Below are 23,080 nucleotides of genomic sequence, written 5' to 3' on the forward strand. Positions count from 1 at the left end.
TGCGGATTTCTTCGCATACGAATGGATTCGCTTGAAAAATGTCACATACGAGCAGTAAGATGAAGGGCCCGATTCTCGAGTTCATACGCATTTCTTCGCATGAAAAATTTCCCACACGAGTAGTAAGATCAAGGGCCCGATTCTCGAGTTCATGCGGATTTTTTCGCATGAAAAATTTCGCATACTAGTAGTAAGGCCAAGGGCCCGATTCTCGAGTTCATGCGCATTTCTTCGCATGAAAAATTTCCCACACGAGTAGTAAGATCAAGGGCCCCTCGAGTTCATGCGGATTTTTTCGCATGAAAAATTTCGCATACTAGTAGTAAGGCCAAGGGCCCGATTCTCGAGTTCATGCGGATTTTTTCGCATACGAATAGATTCACATGAAAAATTTCGCATACGAGTAGTAAAACCAAGGGACCGATTCTCGAGTTCATGCGGATTTTTTCGCATACGAATTGATTCGCGTGAAAAATTTTATATACGAGTAGTAAGACCAAGGGACCTATTCTCGAGTTCATGCGGATTTTTTCACATACGAATAGATTCACATGAAGAATTTCGCATACGAGTAGTAAGATCAAGGGCCCGTTTCTTGAGTTCATGCGGATTTTTTCGCATACGAATAGATTTGCATGAAAAATTTCGCATACGAGTAGTAAGATCAAGGGCCCGATTCTCGAGTTCATGCGGATTCTTTCGCATACGAATAGATTCACATGAAAAATGTCGCATATGAGTAGTAAGACCAAGGGCCCGTTCTTGAGTTCATGCGGATTTTTTCGCATACGAATTGATTCGCATGAAAAATTTCGCGTACGAGTAGTATGACCAAGAGCCCGATTTTTGTTCAAGTCGAAAAAAGATCGATGTAACATGAAATCTGGTGGAATTTATTTTCTCTCACTAACGGTTTGTTTTGTATAATTTACAATTTATAAACAAAATCCTTGGATACCCGGATTGGTACAGTAAGATGCTTTGTTAAGTTTTGCCAAAGAAATCATTTCAGACGAACAACATTGATGTACCACCATGACTTCAAAGTCGTTTGTCGTTGTAAAGGGTTAATGACAGATGCAGATAATTATTAAAGTGACCTGTGTGATCTTTTTTCCTTTTTTTTTTTGCGGAGCTAACTTCACGTTATAGTAATTTAAATGCATACATCCCAAAATGTGAGATAAATTCATTGTTTTAGATTTTTACCATAAACATCAGGATATTTGGATTAGCTAAGTGATTGATTTAATTGGCAACCTGAGGCAGTACCTCTGTAATGCAATTATGATTAAACCGCCTGAAGTTCGCCGCGGTAGGTTTTACTCGAATTGGTTCGGATCTAGTTGGGCAAAATGGAGTTTGGTTGATTGGGCCGGGATGGTTTAACTGCTTTTTTTCCCTCGGATCCTCTTCTACTTCCCTCGAATCCTCCATTGTGGGAAAAGATCGTTTGCTGAACGACGACCGGAAAGCGAAATGGCTCAGGAGGAACTCTTTCGTTTCATGACCCAGGAAAATCCCAATTTTATAGTTTCCTTCTTGGTTTCAGGATTTCACGTAATCATTATTGGATTAACATTTTCCTTTTTATGTGTAAATTCAAAACATATGAAAGACATCCATTGTGGGGGAAGATCGTTTGCTGAACGACGACCGGAAAGCGAAATGGCTCAGGAGGAACTCTTTCGTTTCATGACCCAGGAAAGTCCCTATTTTATAGTTTCCTTCTTGGTTTCAGGATTTCCCGTAATTATTACTCAATTAACATTTTGCTATTTACGTGTAAATTCAAAACATATGAATGACCTCCATTGTGGGGAAAGATCGTTTGCTGAACGACGACCGGAAAGCGAAATGGCCCAGAACGAACTCTTTCGTTTCATGAACAAGGAAAATCCCTATTTTATAGTTTCCTTCCTGGTTTCAGGATTTCACGTAATCATTATTCGATTAACATTTTCCTTTTTACGTGTAAATTCTCATGGCACGATTAGCACGTGTAAATTCAAAACATATGAAAAACGTCCATTGTGGGGGAAGATCTTTTACTGAACAACGACCGATGATAATACGAGGTCTCGGAGTGAAAATTTAATTAACCCGGAAATCACAGATGGCGCAGGGGGTCCCTTCGCAGTCAATTAGGGCCTCAGAAACCATGAATCCAGGGGATTTTTGGAGTATTTCTTCGATTTCTTTATAATTATCGTACGGAAACGACATATGGAGTATGCCATTTAGTACAATACTCAATATAATTCGGCACAGCAGTCGATATAAAAACAAACGTCGGTTTTTAGAATAGAGTATTTAGAAAACCCTGTTTTACCGACGTCAATCGTTCCTCGGCGTGTTTGACTGTTTGAATAAATAAAATTAAATTCATTGAAATTAAACGGAAACGCAAGAAGATCTTGCGAAATTCGCCAGGTTCTGTTTACTCGACCGAGTTTCTTTCCCCGGAGGAGCCATTTTCGTATCTGATAACGTTATTAACCATCATTGTTTTATTCGCTGCGCCTCGGCTATTGTTGCCTTTGTGCCGGCGATGGGAATCCATTAATAGAAGTTTCATTGAAATAAGAACACGCCGATGAAGTAGCTTACGGGGTTTTCGAGCTAATCGATTCGGCTGCATTTTTCTATGCTCCGCGAGTAATGGAGTTTTCCGTTTTAACGATACCCGACGTAGGAAAATGTTCCCAACAAAAGTTCATCCCTGTGTTATACCGTGAGCACTTTTTATTGGAGGGTTTCCTTTTTACCTCGCGCATCGTTCGGATGAAAAATTCTGTTTATCTAAAGGGTAGACGTGCAATTACCCTCGTCCCTTGCGACACGGCGACATAGTGGACGTGACTTTAGCCGAAGGCACCGGAAAATTGTCCAGCCAACCGGTTAAATAATTGCCGTTTTAACGACAATTTATCCGGATAAGAAATATTATTTACCGCGAGACATATTGGCTTATATTGGGTTGATGCATAAGTCATTGCGCATTTTTTCAAATATAAAAATGCGCGCAGAAATTAAATGCTTTAACACAATGTTATATGTTATTTTAAAGTGAAATCTTTGTTCTACAAGACAGTGTTTTAATATTTTTGTTGTAAACACGTCGAGGAACTTGATCGATGTCGATAAAGAAGATTTTTTCTAAATTTTTTGTTGTTGTTGGCGACGTTGTCGACGTTGGTTTTTATATTGACACCTGCATCGAATTGTATTGGGTATTATACTAAATGGCATACTCCACCTGTCGTTTTCCTACAATAATTATAATGAAATCAAGGTAATACTTCAGAATTACTCTGGATTCATGGTTTCTGAGGCCCTAATTGACTGCAAAGGGACCCCCTGCGCCATCTGTGATTTCCAGGACAATTAAATTTTCACTCCTAGACCTCGTATTACCATCGTTTTGGCATAGAAGCGCATAAAAACACTTTTTTTTACCTTTATTCCGTTCTCTCTCTAAACTCCTGAGAAAAGGGATAATTATAAATAATCTTCTCTGACTAATAGTGCGTCCCATCATCAGCACAGATTTTCTCAATATCCGGACGCATAAGTTAATACCGATATAAATAATGTTACGGAAGGATATTCCCGTCTAAATTAAACATTCGGTACAAAGATAAAAAAACCGAGAAAAGCGATAATTGTTAATAATTTTCTCAGACAAATAGTGCCTCCCGTCATCAGCACGCATTTTCTCAATGTCCAGACGCATAAATTAATATCGATATAAACAATGTTACGGAGGATATTCCCGTCTAAATTAGACATTCGGTACGAAGAAAAAAAAACCGAGAAAAGCGATAATTGTTAATAATTTTCTCAGACAAATAGTGCCTCCCGTCATCAGCACGCATTTTCTCAATATCCGGACGCATACATTATCACCGATATAAACAATGTTAACGGAGGATATTCCCGTCTGTATTAGGTGTTCTATTATATGTCGTTATACTCGTTAATTCTTAACGTCGTGCCGCGGCATTAAAGCGAGAAAATGCCGCTTTTAACTGTTTTACATAATGAGGTTCCGGCTGAGTTTGGCCTGAAAAAGGTACCGCGGTGTAAAAAGCGTGAAAATCGTGAAAATCCCTGGCGCAGCGAGTTCACTTCCGCTGAAAAGGGTATCTCCCTCGTCCAATCCCCTCGATTTTGATTAAATTGCCTTCGGGGGGCAAAGTAGTTCGGCAGATGTAATAAAGGTGCTTCGCCGGAAGAGAAGGGACCGCTTCAACTTCGAGGATCGTCCATCGTAGAGGATTTGGTCTCTTCATATTTCCGCATCTCGATCTTTTACTTATACGAGAACCAGGGAGAATTCGTTCAAATAAAAGATTCCGGCGCTATTTGCCTATATATATATNACGATACGTATTTTGCCCTAAATTTCGTTAATTAATGTTGCATAAAAAACGCAAATATCCAATACATTGAAAAAACCATACGTATTTCGCTCGATAAACATATCACGAATAAAGTAAAAAAAGAATCGAGACGATTGATTGAAAATTGGCAGAGCTAGAGTGCCCACCGATTTTTAAAATCCAGTTTTAAGAAAAACGCGTTTAAAGGATAAACGCGTAAAATAAATGCGTAAACATTTTTTTGATTTTTTGAAAATTCCAAAGAGGTATAACCCCTTAATTGACAAATTTTAACCTTCTGATGCTTATTTATTCTTTTTCAATTTATACGCAAATTCCTTGGATAAAATGGAGTGGTACAATAATAAAGTTTTGTCGGAAAAAATCGAATAATACTTAATAAATATTGATATCTCAGTGCGACTTCAAAGACACGTGGCATTAAAGAGAGTTAACTTTTTGCAAATTTTCATTGTCATTTCCTCGACTCAAAGAATTCACGTGCGAAAGTACGAAGAGACTGATTTTACCTCCAAATTACTCTCCTCTTGACCATTGCTTTTTCCGTGCAACAATACCTCTCCTTCACAATGGACTACACCCAATAAACAAGAAATAGTGGAATATACATATAAAAATAGTATAAAATGGTTGATTATTAATCGTATAAATTGTATTGCAAGAAAATGCATTTTGCACGTTCTAATATATACGTCCTATCGACGTCAAACTTCAATGTTGATGTTGCGTCCTTTTTTTTTATTTATTAGTACATTACAATTGACTAGGTAAGTGTTCAACACATTTATGAAATGTGTGGAATAAACTATTTTCCCAAGCGTCTTATAAATGTTATAATCTGAACGTAAAGGAATCATAATCGTTCATAATCGTTCACTATACTTCTAATTTACGCAGAAACCATTACGTTAAATGCACCTCCTCTTCTCGAATAGAGATGAACGTATCGAAAACCAAATACAGAGAATCAATATTTCTACCTGTATATATTTCAAATCAATTAAATATATATATTTTTTTTTCAATGTGGAAATAAAACCCGTGGACGTCAACGTTTATTTTTAACACATACACAATATTACCCCTAGATCCACGTGTATAAAAAATACAATCCACTATTTCGCTTTCATATATATAGCATCCTGTAAATAGTTGTGGAATTAAAATCAACAATTAAAGTCATACGAGCCAAATTTAAGTAAGCATCTCGAGGTATTTCCTTTTCAAATACACAATAAGTAAATTAATTACGTTTCATTGTTATACCGCCTTTTTGTCGTCCAACAAACAATTCAACTCCGCAATGATGGATCTCCCTTTTCAATTACATATTATATACAAGGCGGGGCATTTAACTTGAGACACGATTGTACATAATAGATTCATTTTAGAAAAAAAGAGCTTCGATAAAAGTTTCTTCATTTCGAGAAGGAATTATAATAACATCCCTTACATGTATATACTTCAATTTCAAAGTCATTTCGGGATCAATCTCAGTTTTCTACCATAAGCCCTACGTTTTCTTTCACGGCATTACATTGTACGCGAAAAAGAAAGTAACTTTTATTAGGAACATTGTTTTTTCAACAACTTCAATATCGACAAATAACAACAGAAATACTGTTGAAGAACAATCAGTTCCGAGTTACCTTGTTCAACGGCTCCGTTTTACTATCTACATCAGTCAACCTATGTGTCGGTTGAGATAGACCCCGAAATTGAATTTTACATAAAATTTAAATAAACAATGTATATTACGATTATACATCCCCTTAGAAATCAAGAAACTTTTATTCGACCTTTTTTTTCTCTAAAACCAATTGTTTATTATATACAATGAGGTCTCAAATTAACCGTCCCATCCTGTATATTACATATATTACGTATATATACGTATATATACATATATTATGTACTATTATGTACATATAAAATAGATTTGAATTTATTCCCTTATCCTCCATGTGTCGGTTGAGATAGACCCCGTAATTGAATTTTACATAAAATTTAAATAAACAATGTATATTACGATTATACATCCCCTTAGAAATCAAGAAACTTTTATTCGACCTTTTTTTTTCTTTAAAACCAATTGTTCATTATATACAATGAGGTCTCAAATTAACCGCCCCATCCTGTATATTACATATATTACGTATATACACGTATATATACATACATTATGTACATATAAAATAGATTTGAATTTATTCCCTTATCCTCCATGTGTCGGTTGAGATAGACCGCGTAATTGAATTTGACATAAAATTTAAATAAACAATGTATATTACGATTATACATCCCCTTAGAAATCAAGAAACTTTTATTCGACCTTATTTTTTTCTCTAAACCCAATTGTTCATTATATACAATGAGGTCTCAAATTAACCGCCCCATCCTGTATATTACATATATTACGTATATACACGTATATATACATATACTATGTACATATAAATTTATTCCCTTATCCTCCAAACCCACCTCGACCTCCGCTAATAAGAAATCTCGATTCCCCGATTTTTTCTCCTCTTTCTTGCAGGTACTGTCTGGTCTGTGTCATCTCTCATGTACATTGGTACATCTTCTGCTCGTCTACTTCCGCACATCGATTCACCCTTCCGGTCTCAGCCTTCTCGACTCTCGAATCTCACATCTACTGTCTCTCTGCCTTCCTCTCGTCATTTCTGAACTCTGTGCCGGCGGACGCCCTCTTGCACCTGTGTTGAGCGCAACCAACTCTGGCCATTGTCATGCACCTCACAACTGCGACTCGGTTGCGTTTCATTTTTCTATATTTTTTTTTGGCTTAAGGTGATGTTAAAGTGGCGTCGAAGAGGTTTTGTTTATAAAACTTTTCTCCCATCTCGATTTACCGAATAGTTTGAAACTTCACAACGTGAAGAGGGAGACTATAAGGAAGGTCCTGAAACTCATGAAATTTCAATTCTTTTCTAATTTGTTTATAGGTATTTTAAAAATAGTTTATAAAAAATGAAATCTCGCGAGTTTCAGAACCTACCTTAGGGTCTCCGTATTCACGTTTTAAAGTATGAAACGATTTGAGACACCCAGTCCGTAGAAATGTTTTATGAACGATTGAGCTTTCGGATGCCACTTTCACATCCCCTTAAGGTGGTGCGAAAGTGACGAGAAGAGGTCTCGTTTATGAAACTTTTCTTCAAACCGCGTGCACTCAATTATATGAAACTCTAACACGTGATTATGGAGGCCCTAAGGAAGAACGCGATGCTCGTGAAATTTCATTTTTCATCAAAAATATGCGTCCTTGGTTCTAGGGTGGGATACATAAAAAATTTTTGTTTGAAAAATGAAATTTCATGTCCTTCCTTAGAGCCTCCATAATCACGTGCTGAAGTTTCAAATTATTCGGCGCTATTTGGAGAAAAGTCTTATAAACATTTTGACGTTTCGGTGTGTGTATATATACCAAACTATATATATATGACACTTTCACATCACCTTAACAGGTGCATCTCCCTTCGACCGAGGGAGTGATATGCGATATCTTCTTTTACGGCAATTCGCGAAATTAACGTCACTTCTGACTGAACGGTATTTCGGAGCTCAGTTAAATCAAATGCGTGTAAACGCCAAAAGGGTGTGAGTTCCTTAAGGTGATATGAAAGAGTTGTTCTATATATCAAAACGTCAAAATATTTGTAAAACATTTCTCATGGCTGGATGCGCCAAATCAATTGAAACTTCGACACGTGATTATAAAGGCCCTAAACAGGAATGAAATGCTCGTGAAATTTCATTAAAAAAAAAAATGTTCTTTTATTTAACGTAGGTGAGAACCAAGATCACATTTTTTAGTGAAAAATGAAATTTCACGAGCATCGCGATTGTTCATAGTTGACGTATACGCAATAATTTATTGCTAATTAATTGCAGAAGAGCAGACTTAGATTCTTTTATTCACCCCTAAAGGGGTATGTCAGTAGAATAACCCTTTCATATCCCCTTAAGGTGATGTGAAAGTGGCGTCAAAGAGGACGCCTTTATGAAACTATTTTCCGAACTGAGTGTGCCGAATCGTTTCAAACTTTACAACATAAACATAGATGCTAAAAAGAAGGTCCTGACACCCATGAAGTTTCAATTTTTTTTAAATTTGTCCATAGACGTTTCAAACATTTCTTCTAAAAGATGAAATTTCAAGGATGTCAGGACCTTCCTTACAGCCTCCATATTCACATGGTAAAATTCGAAACAATTCGATACACCCAGTTCGGAGTAAAGTTTCATAACGATCACTCCCCTCGTATGCCACTATCACATCCCCTTAAGGTGATATGAATCTAGTGTCAAAGAGGTCATCTTTATGAAACTTTTTTTCCGTATTGGGTGTACCGAATCGTTTCAAACTTTACAACATAAACATAGAAGCTAAAAGGAAGGTCCTGACACCCATGAAACTTCAATTTTTTAAAAATTTCTCTATAGGTGTTTCAAACATTTCTCCTAAAAGATGAAATTTCAAGAATGTCAGGATCTTCCTTATAGCCTCCATATTCACATGGTAAAATTCGAAACGATTCGATACACCCAGTTCGGATAAAAGTTTCATAAACGATCACCCCCTCGTATGCCACTATCACATCGCCTTAAGGGGATGTGAAAGTGGCGTCAAAGAGGTCATCTTTATGAACCTTTTTTCTTCTAAACACGAAGAAACTGGATGTACCGAATCGTTTCAAACTTTACAACATAAACATAGATGCCAAAATGAAGGTCTTGACACCCATGAAATTTCAATGTTTTTTATATTTCTCTATAGACGTTTCAAACATTTCTTTTAAAAAATGAAATTTCAAGGGTGTCAGGACCTTCCTTTTGGCATCTATGTTTATGTTGTAAAGTTTGAAACGACTCGGTACACCCAGTTCGGATAAAAGTTTCATAAACGATCACCCCCTCGTATGCCACTATCACATCCCCTTAATCTCCGAATCTCGGTCATCATCCGATAGCTGGTCGAATGTATTGACGAGTTTGCGGATATCGCCTTGCATCCGCCGGAATGGGATATCTCGCCGGAAAGATCTCGGAAGTACACCTACGTATATGTACATATATATACTTGACGTATTTCAGATCCGTTTAAGAATAACCGCTCGAACAAAGCCTGTGCACCTGACGTACAGTAACTCGCGGCGTTTCTTCCTTCCGCGACTGCATGCACGTTGGAAAAGCATCCGCTGAACGTCCGTTCCGAAAGAATGGCGAAATCTTTAATAAACGTCGAACCTGTATTCGTATCTCGAGCTCGTTACGATATCGCTTGATCGACAATCGATCTATTATCTCGTGGAAAAGTGCGACAAAAGCGAGAGTGAATACAGGTCGACGTGATTAACTAAATGGGCCGCAAAAGCCCTAATTAACGTGACCGTATGAATGCGACCTAAGACGAGAGAAATTAACGATTCTATTGTTCAGACACGTTATTGTTATTATTGTTGTTGTTGCTGTATCGTTGTTGTGCTGTGAGAGTTGTTATCGTTAATGTTACTAACGACGCCGTTTTGCCACGTTGGGTCTCGCGTTAAACGACTCTACGGGGACATATATACATATATCTTTCTCTATATATATATACATTTATATATCTTATTTCTCACTCTTCTCGTGCATGCTCCGTAGTTGACGTACTAAGGGATCTTTACCCCGCAGTTAACCTTACGCTCTTTTTTGGGAATGCTGGTCGGATAGACAAGCCCGATACCTCGTTCCAACGCTCTCGGAGCTCGAGTATGTCCTCTTTGGAGAACATCGCCTCAGAAACCATCAGCTGCCTTACTTTTGCCGATTCCTACACGAAGAAAAGTGGTAAGCACTAGGCCGAGTTACTTCCTTCCACCCTGAGACTATCAGGCCCGTGATATGATTTACAGGATTTATTTTCAATTATTCCTTAAGGCTATGTGGAACTGTCTCGTTTATCGAGCTTTTCCATGCCCATAAAGCTGGCATCGCCACTTTGGCGCGATTCAAGAAAATTTATTGCAAAATTCATTGTCAATGTGTTGCGCGGGAGACATTTTTTGCCCTTATACTTTTTCGAAAAACGGTGGCGATGCCAGCTTTGTATTAAACTTGCATTGCCACGTTATAAAAACAATATTAAAGCAAATTTTCATAATTGACGTATGCGCCAGAATTTATTGCTAATTAATTGCTGCTAGCGGCTCTAGGGGTGGTGACATACCCCTTTAGGGGTGAATAAAAGAATCGAAGTCTGCTCTTTCTGCGAGCAATTAATTAGCAATAAATTCTTGCGTATACGTCAACTATGAACATTTGCTTTATTATTGTTTTTATAACGTGGCAGGATTTATTTTCAATTATTCCTTAAGGCTATGTGGAATTGTCTCGTTTATCGAGCTTTTCTATGCCCATAAAGCTGGCATCGCTACTTTGACGCGATTCAAGAAAATTTATTGCAAAATTCATTGTCAATGTGTTGCGCGGGAGACATTTTTTGCCCTTATACTTTTTCGAAAAACGGTGGCGATGCCAGCATTGTATTAAACTTGCATTGCCACGTTATAAAAACAATAATAAAGCAAATGTTCATAGTTGACGTATACGCAATAATTTATTGCTAATTAATTGCAGAAGAGCAGACTTAGATTCTTTTATTCACCCCTAAAGGGGTATGTCAGCATTCCTAGAGCCGCTAGCAGCAATTAATTAGCAATAAATTCTGGCGCATACATTAACTATGAACACTTGTCTTATTATTATTTTTATAACGCGGCAATATTAACTTACTATAAAGTTTTCCGTTTTCACGTTATCATGCTGCTATCGGCCCTAGGGGTGGTGACATACCCCTTTAAGGGTGAATAAAAGAGTCGAAGTTTGCTGTTTCTGCGAGCAATTAATTAGCAATAAATTCTTGGGTATACGTCAACTATGAACATTTGCTTTATTATTGTTTTTATAACGTGGCAATGCTAGATTACTATAAAGCTGGCATCGCCACCGTTTTTCGAAGAAATTTCAAGAGCAAAAAATTGTTTTCTTGCAAAATTTTCTAGTAAAATAGCAAATAAATTAGCAATAAATTTTGCAATAAATCTTATCGAATTGTGCTGAAGTGGCAATGCCAGCTTTATGGACACAGCTTTTCTCCAAACTGGATGTACCGAATCCTTTGAAACTTTGCAAAGTGACTTTAACACTGTTCTTTATTATTTGGCTCGATTTAATGCGACCTCGCTTTTTCAGATTCCAGTGCTTTACCGACTTTATGGATTGGTACTTCCTTGGGATCTGTACAAACGATCGTTTTTAACGCGCCAACCTACAGTGAGCGACACACGCAACCCTTGACGATTTCTACATGTAGTAAGTCCGTCGTCTTCGAGACTATTCAACAAATATCCTACACTCAGAAAACCATTTCTTTGCCTCAAAGAAGAACACTTTTTTAATTGAACAAAAAAAAAGATTTCTTTGAATAATGCTCATTCGGATCAAATGACAGTGTTTTGGCAGAAAGAACATGCAATTACCCCCAACGAAATAATTGTTTCTCATTCAAAGAACCGACAATATTCTGCGAATCTCTTTAAAACGTGTTTAAATTGCGATAAATAACTTGATGGAATATATTTCATTCGATCCATTGAAAGAAATGGTTTCTCAGGTATGAAAATATATTCAATTGCACCGAGGACTAAAAAAAAAAATGTTTTCTCTCGAAGAAATTATTCCTTTGAATGGGGTCAAACAAATGAAATATACTTTCGATTTCTTACTGTATTATTTTAAGATATGAAGTAGTCGATCAATGCACTCCACCAGACAGTTAAACATTCGGCGTTATTGTAGCGAAGATTGCATTTTTTTGTTTAATTTCATGTTACAGTTTCTTCAACTCCATTCAAAGAAATAATTCCCTTGAAAGAAACTTCCTTTTTTTTCTTTTTTTCAGTGTATAGATATCTATACATGTCTATATTATTTGCTCGGAAACTATCCTATAAATATCTACACATCGCTCGACAAATGTCCTGGAAATGATAAGATACCTATTACTAAAAAAGTCTTGTTGCATCTAGATGGCTCATCCTTCAAGCTCAAAGGCTCCATTCTAACAATGTCCTTCCTGGATTGCAATGGGGCTCTGATACCATACTCTTACGAGCCCTGGAAAGACGAGAACCTAGACGGCAAGGATCGCAACAGTACGTTTAACGCACCCAATTGCGTAACAAGTAACAGTATATACTATTGGAATTCACGTACGCCGTACATTAACTTAATATCTGCATGCTCTGTGAAATTGCAAGATTCACATTTCCTTAAGGTGAAGTGAAACCCCCTTCAAATGAGTCGATTCGAATACAACACTTTTTTTTGCCTTTATCCCGTTCAAATGCGAGTTTATCGATTATACCACAATTGTCGTAAAATCGTCCTGACCCTTTCGATTCTCATATCAGAGTCTTCGATAATTGTATATTGATCGAAATATGAGAGCTCGACGTCATTTTGGTTTTTGTCTGAACTGAGTTAAAAAATTTTTCCCAAAAATCCAAATTTTGAATGTGTCAAGACAATTCTTAGATGATCAGGAGTGATGTGTCAAGGTTTCGGACAGTTTGGTCTAATACCCTTAAAAAAAAGTGTTGTATTCTAATCGACTGATTTGAAGGGTGTTTCACTTCACCTTAACACTACAACTACTGGCGGATTTTCTTTGTATAGGATAGGCCATTTTAAACCAGTCATTTTGACTGGTCTTGGTAGTTCTAGTGTTAATAGCGATGGATATCGCATCCCTATCGGAGCTTTCTGGAAATAATCGGTATACTGCCGTACTTATAGCTCTTAAATAATTAAATACCCCCGTTAAGGCAATATGTACTCAAAAGCTCACGTTTATTAAAGAAAGCCAGGGAAAGGCGAACAGCAGGACGTCGTTATTATCCAGCTCGCAAACGTCTGGATCAACTGGGTCGGATGGATTTGAGGACCGACAATTTGTCGTATTGACATCGGAGAAACAAGCGCGGGTTGTGGCCCTTCCTTCGCAAAATTGCGTCTACAGACAGCAACTGACAGACACGGATATAGTTATCAAAGCTGAAATCACATCTCTGAAAGGTAATAAACCAATGGGCATCCTTTGAAAAATAATCGAGGTGTAACTTGGAAATTGCCTAGTAGTTACGCAAAGCTCCGACAGGCAGCGCCGTCAATTGGAACGAGGAACGATAATAGTCATTACAAATTGATAAAAGCATGAAAGAGGTGCCTATAAACCAGTTTATCGTATCACTTTCGGATATTAGTAAATGTATTGGGCAAGGTTTATGAAATTAGAGTTGCAATTTCCGTTGTAAAGTCTCTTATTGCCTGTTAATGATGCAAAGGTCCGACAGGTGGCACCATTGACACCGTCAATTGGAACGAAGAACGATAATAGTGATTACTAATTAATAAAAACATGAAAGAGGTGCCTATAAACCAGTTTATCGTATCACTTTCGGATATTAGTAATTGTACAGGGCAAAGTTTATGAAATTAGAGTTGCAATTTCCGTTGCGAAGCCTCATATTATAATAACTGTCGGCGACGACCGTAATTTTAGTTCTTCAAGCGCTCGCCAGAGGCTTCGCTTTGCATAACGGATTAAGATTACTGTCGACAAATATTTGCAATGAAAATAATTCTTATTTCCAGACAGTGTCTGCCTCGTGTGCTATGTTTCAAGTGGTCATATAGCAACATACAGTCTACCAAGTCTCAGACCGCTGATAGATGTCGATTTTTTACCCTTACTGGATTTGAGGTAAGACAAATGTTTCGTTTCGCCAATTATGGTGTCAGGTATTAAGGGAAAGTCTTTCCATTCAAAATAATTTGCACAATGTCTGATGTATGGCGCACTGCAACACGTATAGAGTTTTGTTAAATACATTAACTATTGGATAGTTTTTTAAATGAAATAAGTACGTTTCTCTATCTACTTAACATGGAGATTATAATGCAATTACTGTGAAACGTCATTTACTAAAATTAGTGTCATCTTAATACCAGTTCAAGTGAATAACGGTATTATGATTGAAATGTACTTAAAAGAAAATTACCTTACATACAATTAACCGCCTCATTTAAACAATTAAATTCTGTAAGTATGAGATGAGCCATTATCCGCACGAACAAGATTAACTAGCTCCTGCTGAACTATTTCTTAAGGAAATTAAATTATTTATTAAATTGATATTCAGTGCATTATAGTCCCTAGTTTATATCAATAAGGAATCACTCCATGTTGTAAGTATCAAATAACGACTAAACCTAACGTGATCTAAACAAAAAGGAATTATACTATAACTCGTGTGAAAAATATTTAAATATCCCGATTTAATAACCTAAGATATGCACATCGAATAATGTCTTCCGGACATTCTTTATGTTAATACTTGTTCACCAGATCGATACTATTCCACATTTGCATATAATCATGGAATCGTAAAATGCATGCAAGACCTTACAGCCATTCACCTGACATTAACAATTTATTTAATATACCACGGCACGTAATTATTTAAAAGAAAAATTTCATCGCGAGCAATGAATTACCGCTCTAAGAACAGTCATGTGCTCCATAAATTTCATCTTGCATTGGCATATATATTTACAATTTGCATCGGCTAAACAATTCATAGAATAAGGTACTGTCGGAAAATTTTTTGTTACATTTTTTTTTCTTTTTTTTTTTCAATGGAGATACAGTTACATTAAACATCTATTAAGCCTCCGAATCAAGGTTACTGTATGGTTACGATTCTGTGAGTAAATGTAAATTCTTTATTTCTATATAAAAATTCCGTATCTCGGAAGGAAGTGAACAAGCATGCGATTTCTCTCTTTCTCTGCCACCTTTAATGCACTCGTTAACCCTTAAAACGCTCGAGGCATGCTACATGTAGTTCTCTTATGTAAGCACATTTATTGCAATTGCACATTGTCTCTTGCATTGCTCAAATATTAAACGCTAAAGAGAAAAGATATCTAAATCATTGGTCATTTGTTAACGGATGACGGTAATACAGTGCAGGGTCCTTCTTCTATATTTACAACCTTCGCATAGCTCTTTTATCAACTTTTAATTCACCGAACGAAACTATCACATATCACTGGCTAAGGAGCGGAATTTCGCGTTTCGCAAGGTATTCCTTTTTATTCTGCTCACTCATCACTTTCCTCTTTGCGGCGAAAATCTTTCATGCCGACCATAACAAGGTGCAAAAGAAACGCTAACAACACAGTCACTCTACAGCTGCTACTTTTTTTTTTTCGCCATGGCATTAACCGAGTTCATTGTTACAATCCAATAATGATACAGGAATTAAATCATACGACGTAATGAGCAGAGCTGGAAGAAATACCATTACAAACAGTGCTTTTCACATATTCGATAGGCTGATACGCAAGTATATCATTAAGGTGAAGTGAAACACGTCGAGGAACTTGAGCGACGTCGGTAAAAGGATTCTTCTAAATGCCTACGTTGCCGACGTTCGTTTTTATATTGACAGCTGTGACGAATTATATTAGGTATAGTAATAAATGGCATACTCCACCTGTCGTTTTCGTACAATAATTATAAAGAAATCGAAGTAAAACTCCAGAAATCCTCTGGATTCATGGTTTCTAAGGCCCTAATTGACTGCAGAGGGACCCCCTACGCCATCTGCGATTTTTGGGTCAACTAAATTTTCACTCCGAGACCTCGTATTCCCATCGTTTTAACATAGAAGCGTATAAGACACTTTTTTGCCTTTATCTAATTCAAATGCGAGTTTCTCGATTACCAGAGTGTTCTTAATTGTCGTACAATTGTTCTAACCCTTTCGTTTCTCATATTAGAGCCTTCAATAATTGGATATCGATCGAAATATGAGAGCTTGGTTAAACAATTAAGTTAAAAAAATCCAAATTTTGAATGTTTTAGGATAATTCCTGGATGCCCACGAGTAATGTGTCAAAATTTCCGACAGTTCTATCCAGTACCCTTAAAAAAAAGTGTCTTATTCCAGTCGACTGATTTTTGAGAGGGGTTTCACTTCACCTTAACTAGCCAGAAGTACGAGTACCTTACACTGAGCAATAAAATTTACTTTCTAGGCAAACAATTACTTGCGGCAATCTAAATGTTTCTTACTAAAGAAATTTCCGGGCTCCAGTAAAATTGTTTTTTTGTTTTGTTTTGTTTTTAAGAATCGTCAGGGTTCCAACCCAAATTATGGCAAATTAATATCAAGTGGAAATGATTTTGCTAAAAGAATGTTGTGTACATAATGTATCTCAAGTAATGAGAATATTGATGATCATGGATATAATGTTGCATTGAACATAAACAATTATTAATGGCGAATAATATATCAATATTGCTTGAAATTGATGCCAGAACGAGTTCACCGGTAACTTAGAAGTTTGAGAAAAAAATATTAGTCACGCTAATAATTATATTAAATTCTAGTCTGTTATATTAATTCTTTATTCATTCTTTCAAAGCTTTTCACTCATTGAAATAAATCACTTTTCCATTCTGACAAGTGCATAGACAATACAACGATAATGGGTCAGACTTGAAGCTAAGTTTAAGAAAATTAATTGTTGTTTGTAATTTGCCATAATTTCATTTGATATCATTTAGTTGATAACAGCCAGTAGAGGTTTATCCGACCGAAGAATTTTCTCCTAGAAAGTGATTTTTTTGTCGCTCAATGTCCGATCGAATTTGCTAAACTGATATACGTATCCTGCCTGATACCATTGCATTGTCCAATAATATAGACAATGTCACTAATTAACATAGACAAAGAATCACATATCGACACCCTCACCGGAAGTAACAGAAAAAAAAAAAAGACCGATCAGACGCTAGTAATTGTAATGATAAGTGCCCAGAAATGAAATACTTGTGTCGAGTAACCGATTCCATGGAGCAGTGCTGTACATAAAAAGAAAAATTGATCTCCACCGTAATTGATGTCTTAAGGGTTAATGCATTATGCGAGATTAGGTAAACTCGTTATAACTCGAGCTAAGGCACTCTCCTTCCTCTTGTCTCTGTAATCTCTAACAGTTTTCAGACTACAAAACACGGCATTGTAGACCCTATATTGTCCATATGGGGTCATCAACTCTTTGTTAATGGCGATACCGATCAGTAAGTCATCAACCAAGTACTGCTCACATATACTATGCGCACCTGTAAATTGCTAAAGACAACTCTGTACTAACACCTTCCTGTACTAATTAATTTTCTACTACTGCTGCTCTTTTAACACCAAACTGGACTCATCCGCTTCTTCTTATTAACGTTGCTGTATAAAAAAAACATATATAAATTCAAACTTCTCACGAGATAACACTTTAGCATTGTTGGTACACCACTCGATTTCAGCTATCATCACATTCCATGTGCGAAGTCCAATTGTAAAACAAATTAGACCTGCGAAGGCGCATTATTATAAAGGATTATTTTACAGGATTGCGAGGACTCTTTGCTTCAGTAATAAGGGTCATGGGTTGTACCTTGCTTCACCCACGGAGATTCAGAAGTTTACAGTGTCCAGCGAATTCTGGTATGTATCTTTTCTCATTTAAAATTCTAAATAAGTGCATTGAGGGGAAAAAAAAAAAGAAGCATTTAATTCAACCGAGGAAATATTTCTTTGAATAGTACCAAGAGAATATCTTGTTAAGGTGAAGTGAAACACGTCGAGGAACTTGATCGACGTCGATAAAGAAGATTTGTCTAAATGCCTACGTTGCCGATTTTCGTTTTTATATTGACAGCTGTATCGAATTATATTGGGTATTGTACCAAATGGCATATTCCACCTTTCGTTTTCGTACAATAATTATAAAGAAATCTAAATAAAACTCCAGAAATCCTCTGGATTCATGCTTTTTGGGGCCCTAATTGACTGCAGAGGAACTCCCTGCGCCATCTGTGATTTCCAGGTCAACTAAATTTTCACTCCGAGACCTCGTATTACCATCGTTTTAGCATAGAAGCGCAGGAAAACACTTTTTTTGCCTTCATCCCGTTCAAATGCAAGTTTATCGATTACCAAAGTGTTCTAAATTGTCATAAAATTGTCCTGACCCTTTCGTTTCTCATATCAGAGCTTTCAATAATTGGATATTGATCGAAATATGAAGCTCGACGCCAATTTAATTCTGGTCTGGATTGAGTTGAAACATTTTTTCCAAAAATCCAAATTTTGAATATGTCAGAACAATTCTTAGATGAGCAGGAGTGATGTGTCAAAGTTTCGGACAGTTTGGTTCAATACCCTTAAAAATAAGTGTTGTATTCGAATCGACTGATATGAAGGGTGTTTCACTTCACGTTAAGGTGAAGTACCTTAAGGTACGTTGCCGACGTACGTGTTAGTATTGACAACTGGGTCGAATTATATTGAGTATTGTACTAAATGACATACTCCATATGTCGTTTTCGTACAATAGTTGTAAAGAAATCGAAGTAAAACTCCATAAATTCCCTGGATTCATGGTTTCTGAGGCTCTAATTGACTGCGGAGGGACACTTTGCGCCATCTGTGATTTCCAGGTCAACTAAATTTTCACTCCGAGACCTCGTATTACCATCGTTTTAGCATAGAAACGCAGAAAACACTTTTTTTGCCTTCATCTCGTTCAAATGCGAGTTTATCGATTACCAAAGTGTTCTAAATTGTCGTAAAATCGTCTTGATCCTTTTGTTTCTCATATCAGAGCTTTCAATAATTGGATATTGATCGAAATATGAGAGCTCGACGCCAATTTAATTCTGGTCTGGATTAAGTTGAAACATTTTTTCCAAAAATCCAAATTTTGAATATGTCAGAACAATTCTTAGATGAGCAGGAGTGATGTGTCAAAGTTTCGGACAGTTTGGTTCAATACCCTTAAAAATAAGTGTTGTATTCGAATCGACTGATTTGAAGGGGGTTTCACTTCACCTTAAGTGTGTCGATACTCTTCAGGAAGTAATTCACTTTAAACTACTTCAATAGTGCTTATAAAGTCCTTTCTTTCAGTTCCGAGCTGACAGAGATGATGGGAGATATTTTTATCGCCCATGACATGCCAGAACCACCGAAGGAAAACTTCTTTAAAGGGCTATTCGGTGGTGGATCCAAAAGTATAGATCGCGAGGAGTTGTGTAAGTTAGCATTATCCCAAGCTTATGCTAAGTCCTCTAATTTTTATAAAATAATTAACTCTTTCCCCCCGAAAAAAAAAAAACGTAAAGATATAAAGTATCGAGCCATTCCAAAATTATTGATTTTGTTTGAAAATCCAGTCTTCGAGTCTACCCGAACTATAGTGAACACTCAAATACAAAAATATATGCACGTTCTTAAACAAAATTCACTCTCTCTTGATATATACAATGTTAAATTTTAAAAATAAAGATACAAAGTGTCAAGATAATTTCTAGCCAACCCAATACAATTGATGAATACGCTATTCTAAAATCATTGATTTTGTTTGAAAGTCCAGTCTTCGAATCTACCCGAACTATAGTGAACACAGAAATAGGAAAATATATGCGCGTTCTTAAACAAAATTCAGGCTCTTGATAAATAATACGAAGGCCCCGTCTGGTTAAAATTTGTTAAATAAAGATATAAAGAATTGAAATACCTTCTAGCCAACCGAATACAATTCATGAAAACGCCATTCTAAAATCATTGATTTTGTTTGAAAATCCAGTCTTCAAGTCCACCCGAACTATAGTGAACACTCAAATACAAAAATATATACACGTTCTTAAAAACATTCAGCCTCTCTTGATAAATACAATGACAAATTTTAAAAATGAAGATACAAAATGTCGAGATATTTTCTAGCGAATCCAATACAAGCATTTATGAATACGCCATTCTAAAATCATTGATTTTGTTTGAAAATCCAGTCTTCAAGTCCACCCGAACTATAGTGAACACTCAAAAGCGAAAATATATGCACGTTCTTAAACAAAATTCAGGCTCTTGATAAATAAATTGTAAATTTTAAANGTTAAATTTTAAAAATAAAGATACAAAATGTCGAGATCATTTCTAGCCAACCCAAAACAATTTATGAACACGCCATTCTAAAAATCATTGATTTCGTTTGAATGTCCAGTCTTCGAATCTACCCGAACTATAGTGAACACTCAAATATGAAAATATATACATGTCCTTAAAAAAAATTCAGGCTCTTGATAAATGATACGAAGTCTGGTTAAATTTTAAAAATAAAGATACAAAATGTCGAGATCATTTCTAGCCAACCCAATACAATTGATGAACACATTATTCTAAAAATCATTGATTTCGTTTGAATGTCCAGTCGGCGAGTCCAGCGGACGAGCATCCCGAACCATAGCGAAACATATACCAGGTCCGAACACCGAGAACATCCGAGAACGCGTAACAAGCGCGACAGGTGAAATCAGTATGGCTCATCAAATGGTCCTGGAACGTGGTGATAAACTGTCTCAGCTAGAGGAACGAACGGCACGCATGATGTCCGAAGCCGACAACTTTTCGCAGTCAGCCCACGGGCTTATGCTCAAGTATAAAGATAAGAAATGGTACCAGCTATGAGGTACCAATAAGAAGAATCCTTACGAGAAGAAACGGTAGAGAGAGATAAATATAATGTAATTTAGTATTCACACCTCACCTGTGAGTTCTATCGTAACTGTAGCACATATACCGACATACACGAGCGGCATGCGCGAGCGGCGAGCGCATGCGCGACACAAAAGTAACACGCACACGACGTACTGGTCAAGAAAGTTGTTATTAAGTATGCGCACATAACTTTATGAAGAAGAAGAAGAAGAAAACAAACTGTAATTATAGTACATACATGAACTAGCGTGTGCACGCGTTTGCATACGTTCATAATTGAGAACCACGTTCATACATAATGCCTACTCTCCCACCTAACCTACGTACCTATCTACTACCAACCAACCCGTAGACCTAACCTAACCTAACTATCTACCAATCTACCCTATTCGCATACATATTATGCAGAATTAAAGAAATGGGGGGAGTGCGTATGTAAGATCTACGAATCAGATGTAAAAGTCAATACAAGAACTTGTTTGATAATTCGCCTTTTATTCAATGACGCTCGTTAATTCATTCGGACGTCCCTGGGGATGGCCATTGGGTTCGTACCCCGAACATTTGGGCTCTCTGTGAGACGAAGCAGTTGTCGGGCATTTGGAAAAGGAAATAAAGAACGACAAAAGATCACTCCATATATTTGCAAGCGCTAATAATTTGGCTCGCGTTATTAAGATTGGAAAAGACACAGAGACGCTACTCCGAATGTATTGACAATAACTATACTCGTAGTTTATGTAAAAGAGATGAGAACTGTGACCTAAACGTGATAATTGCGTTAACAGCACCGGTGGCTGAAAGGGACAAAACATCTTGTTAGCAGGGCATGCTAAGAGAGAGTTATAGTTACTAAAAAAAAAAAACTGTAGTTATCGCTAGAAATGTTATGTATATAATGATATCGATATAGTAGAAGCAAACTGTGTGTTACAAAACGTTTACTTGAAATGTGTCATACGTTAAGCTACTCCGGTGTCGTGGCGTATTCAACCAAGACGGTGCCACGTAACGGGAGATGCGAATAGTGTAATTTTATCTATACGCATATAATGGATTACATAACGACAATATATAATAAATTTAATTGAATTTATCGAAGCTCCGAATCATCGTACTGCTTCCATAGCAATAACTGTATAGTCGATGTTAACGATATAGTTGTCATCCGCGCGGAGAATAATATACGTTGTGCAAAGAACTTTAATTAGTATAAATTCTGAAGAGCATTTAATTCTACGAGTATAAATTTTCTTGGACAATATATTCAATGAATATAATTCCTTTTAATTGTATTATAAAATTGTTGCAATGTATATTAAAGGTATGACACAACCTGCAAAGTATCGGAACTAAGTCTAGTTTAACGATACGACGTATTCTATTTCATATGTTCGTTTTACCTTTTGTTTAATTTTATGTTTTATAAGGTAGCTGTGTAACATTGTCGTTAATATAGCGTTATTATACTTTAAGTTGTATCATACCAAAAGTTATCCCATTTTCTAATAAAAATGACTTACAATGATTGCACTTAAAGGTAGATGGGTTGAAAACTAAATAAAACTATCATATTAACCAAGTAAATTTATACTTAAACTTTACTCGTAATATTGTGTCTTTTATTTGTCCGTCGTAGTTAAAAAAAGGATAAAATTAGATTCTCGCAGGGATTGTAAACAGACCTGACTGTACACATATTACGGATGGACAAACCCAGTATTATAAATAAATTTTATCTTTAGCGACTACCAGACAAGTTGAAATAACTAATATGTCAAGTTTATACTGATACCGATCTGGTACAAGTCACGTTCCTCAAGGAACGCAACCCAGAAGTCATGTTAGTGTCTTAAGTGCTGCAAAGAAGTACTTGACATTCGACTGTATCCTGGCCCAGAATAATAAACGAATTTGAAATCACTTAATGACAGGTAATACATGTATTTTCTCGCTATATACATTTTAAATTGCTTTCATATC

General features: G+C 36.5%; 1 protein-coding gene across 13 annotated transcripts in view; it reads left to right on the forward strand.

Annotated features, from left to right (window-relative positions):
- The window catches only part of LOC105696123 (syntaxin-binding protein 5), a 188,653-nt gene extending 165,807 nt beyond the window's left edge, over positions 1–22,846 (forward strand). For 6 of the 13 annotated variants that reach the window (XM_023431852.1, XM_023431853.1, XM_023431858.1 and 3 more), the window contains 9 exons: positions 10,107–10,262; positions 11,667–11,786; positions 12,503–12,628; positions 13,335–13,550; positions 14,130–14,238; positions 17,545–17,628; positions 17,951–18,046; positions 19,511–19,635; positions 20,811–22,846. In XM_023431852.1, the coding sequence (XP_023287620.1) occupies positions 10,107–10,262; positions 11,667–11,786; positions 12,503–12,628; positions 13,335–13,550; positions 14,130–14,238; positions 17,545–17,628; positions 17,951–18,046; positions 19,511–19,635; positions 20,811–21,067 (1,289 nt within the window). In that variant the 3' untranslated portion in view covers positions 21,068–22,846. Of the gene's footprint in view, positions 1–10,106; positions 10,263–11,666; positions 11,787–12,502; positions 12,629–13,334; positions 13,551–14,129; positions 14,239–17,544; positions 17,629–17,950; positions 18,047–19,510; positions 19,636–20,810 lie in introns of those variants that run through there. The other 7 variants (XM_023431855.1, XM_023431860.1, XM_023431861.1 and 4 more) reach the window with 4 other exon arrangements.
- Positions 22,847–23,080: the final 234 nt, after the last annotated feature.

Source organism: Orussus abietinus, unplaced genomic scaffold, assembly GCF_000612105.2.
Source record: "Orussus abietinus isolate OABI.00-Male unplaced genomic scaffold, Oabi_2.0 scaffold171, whole genome shotgun sequence".
Taxonomy (NCBI): domain Eukaryota; kingdom Metazoa; phylum Arthropoda; class Insecta; order Hymenoptera; family Orussidae; genus Orussus; species Orussus abietinus.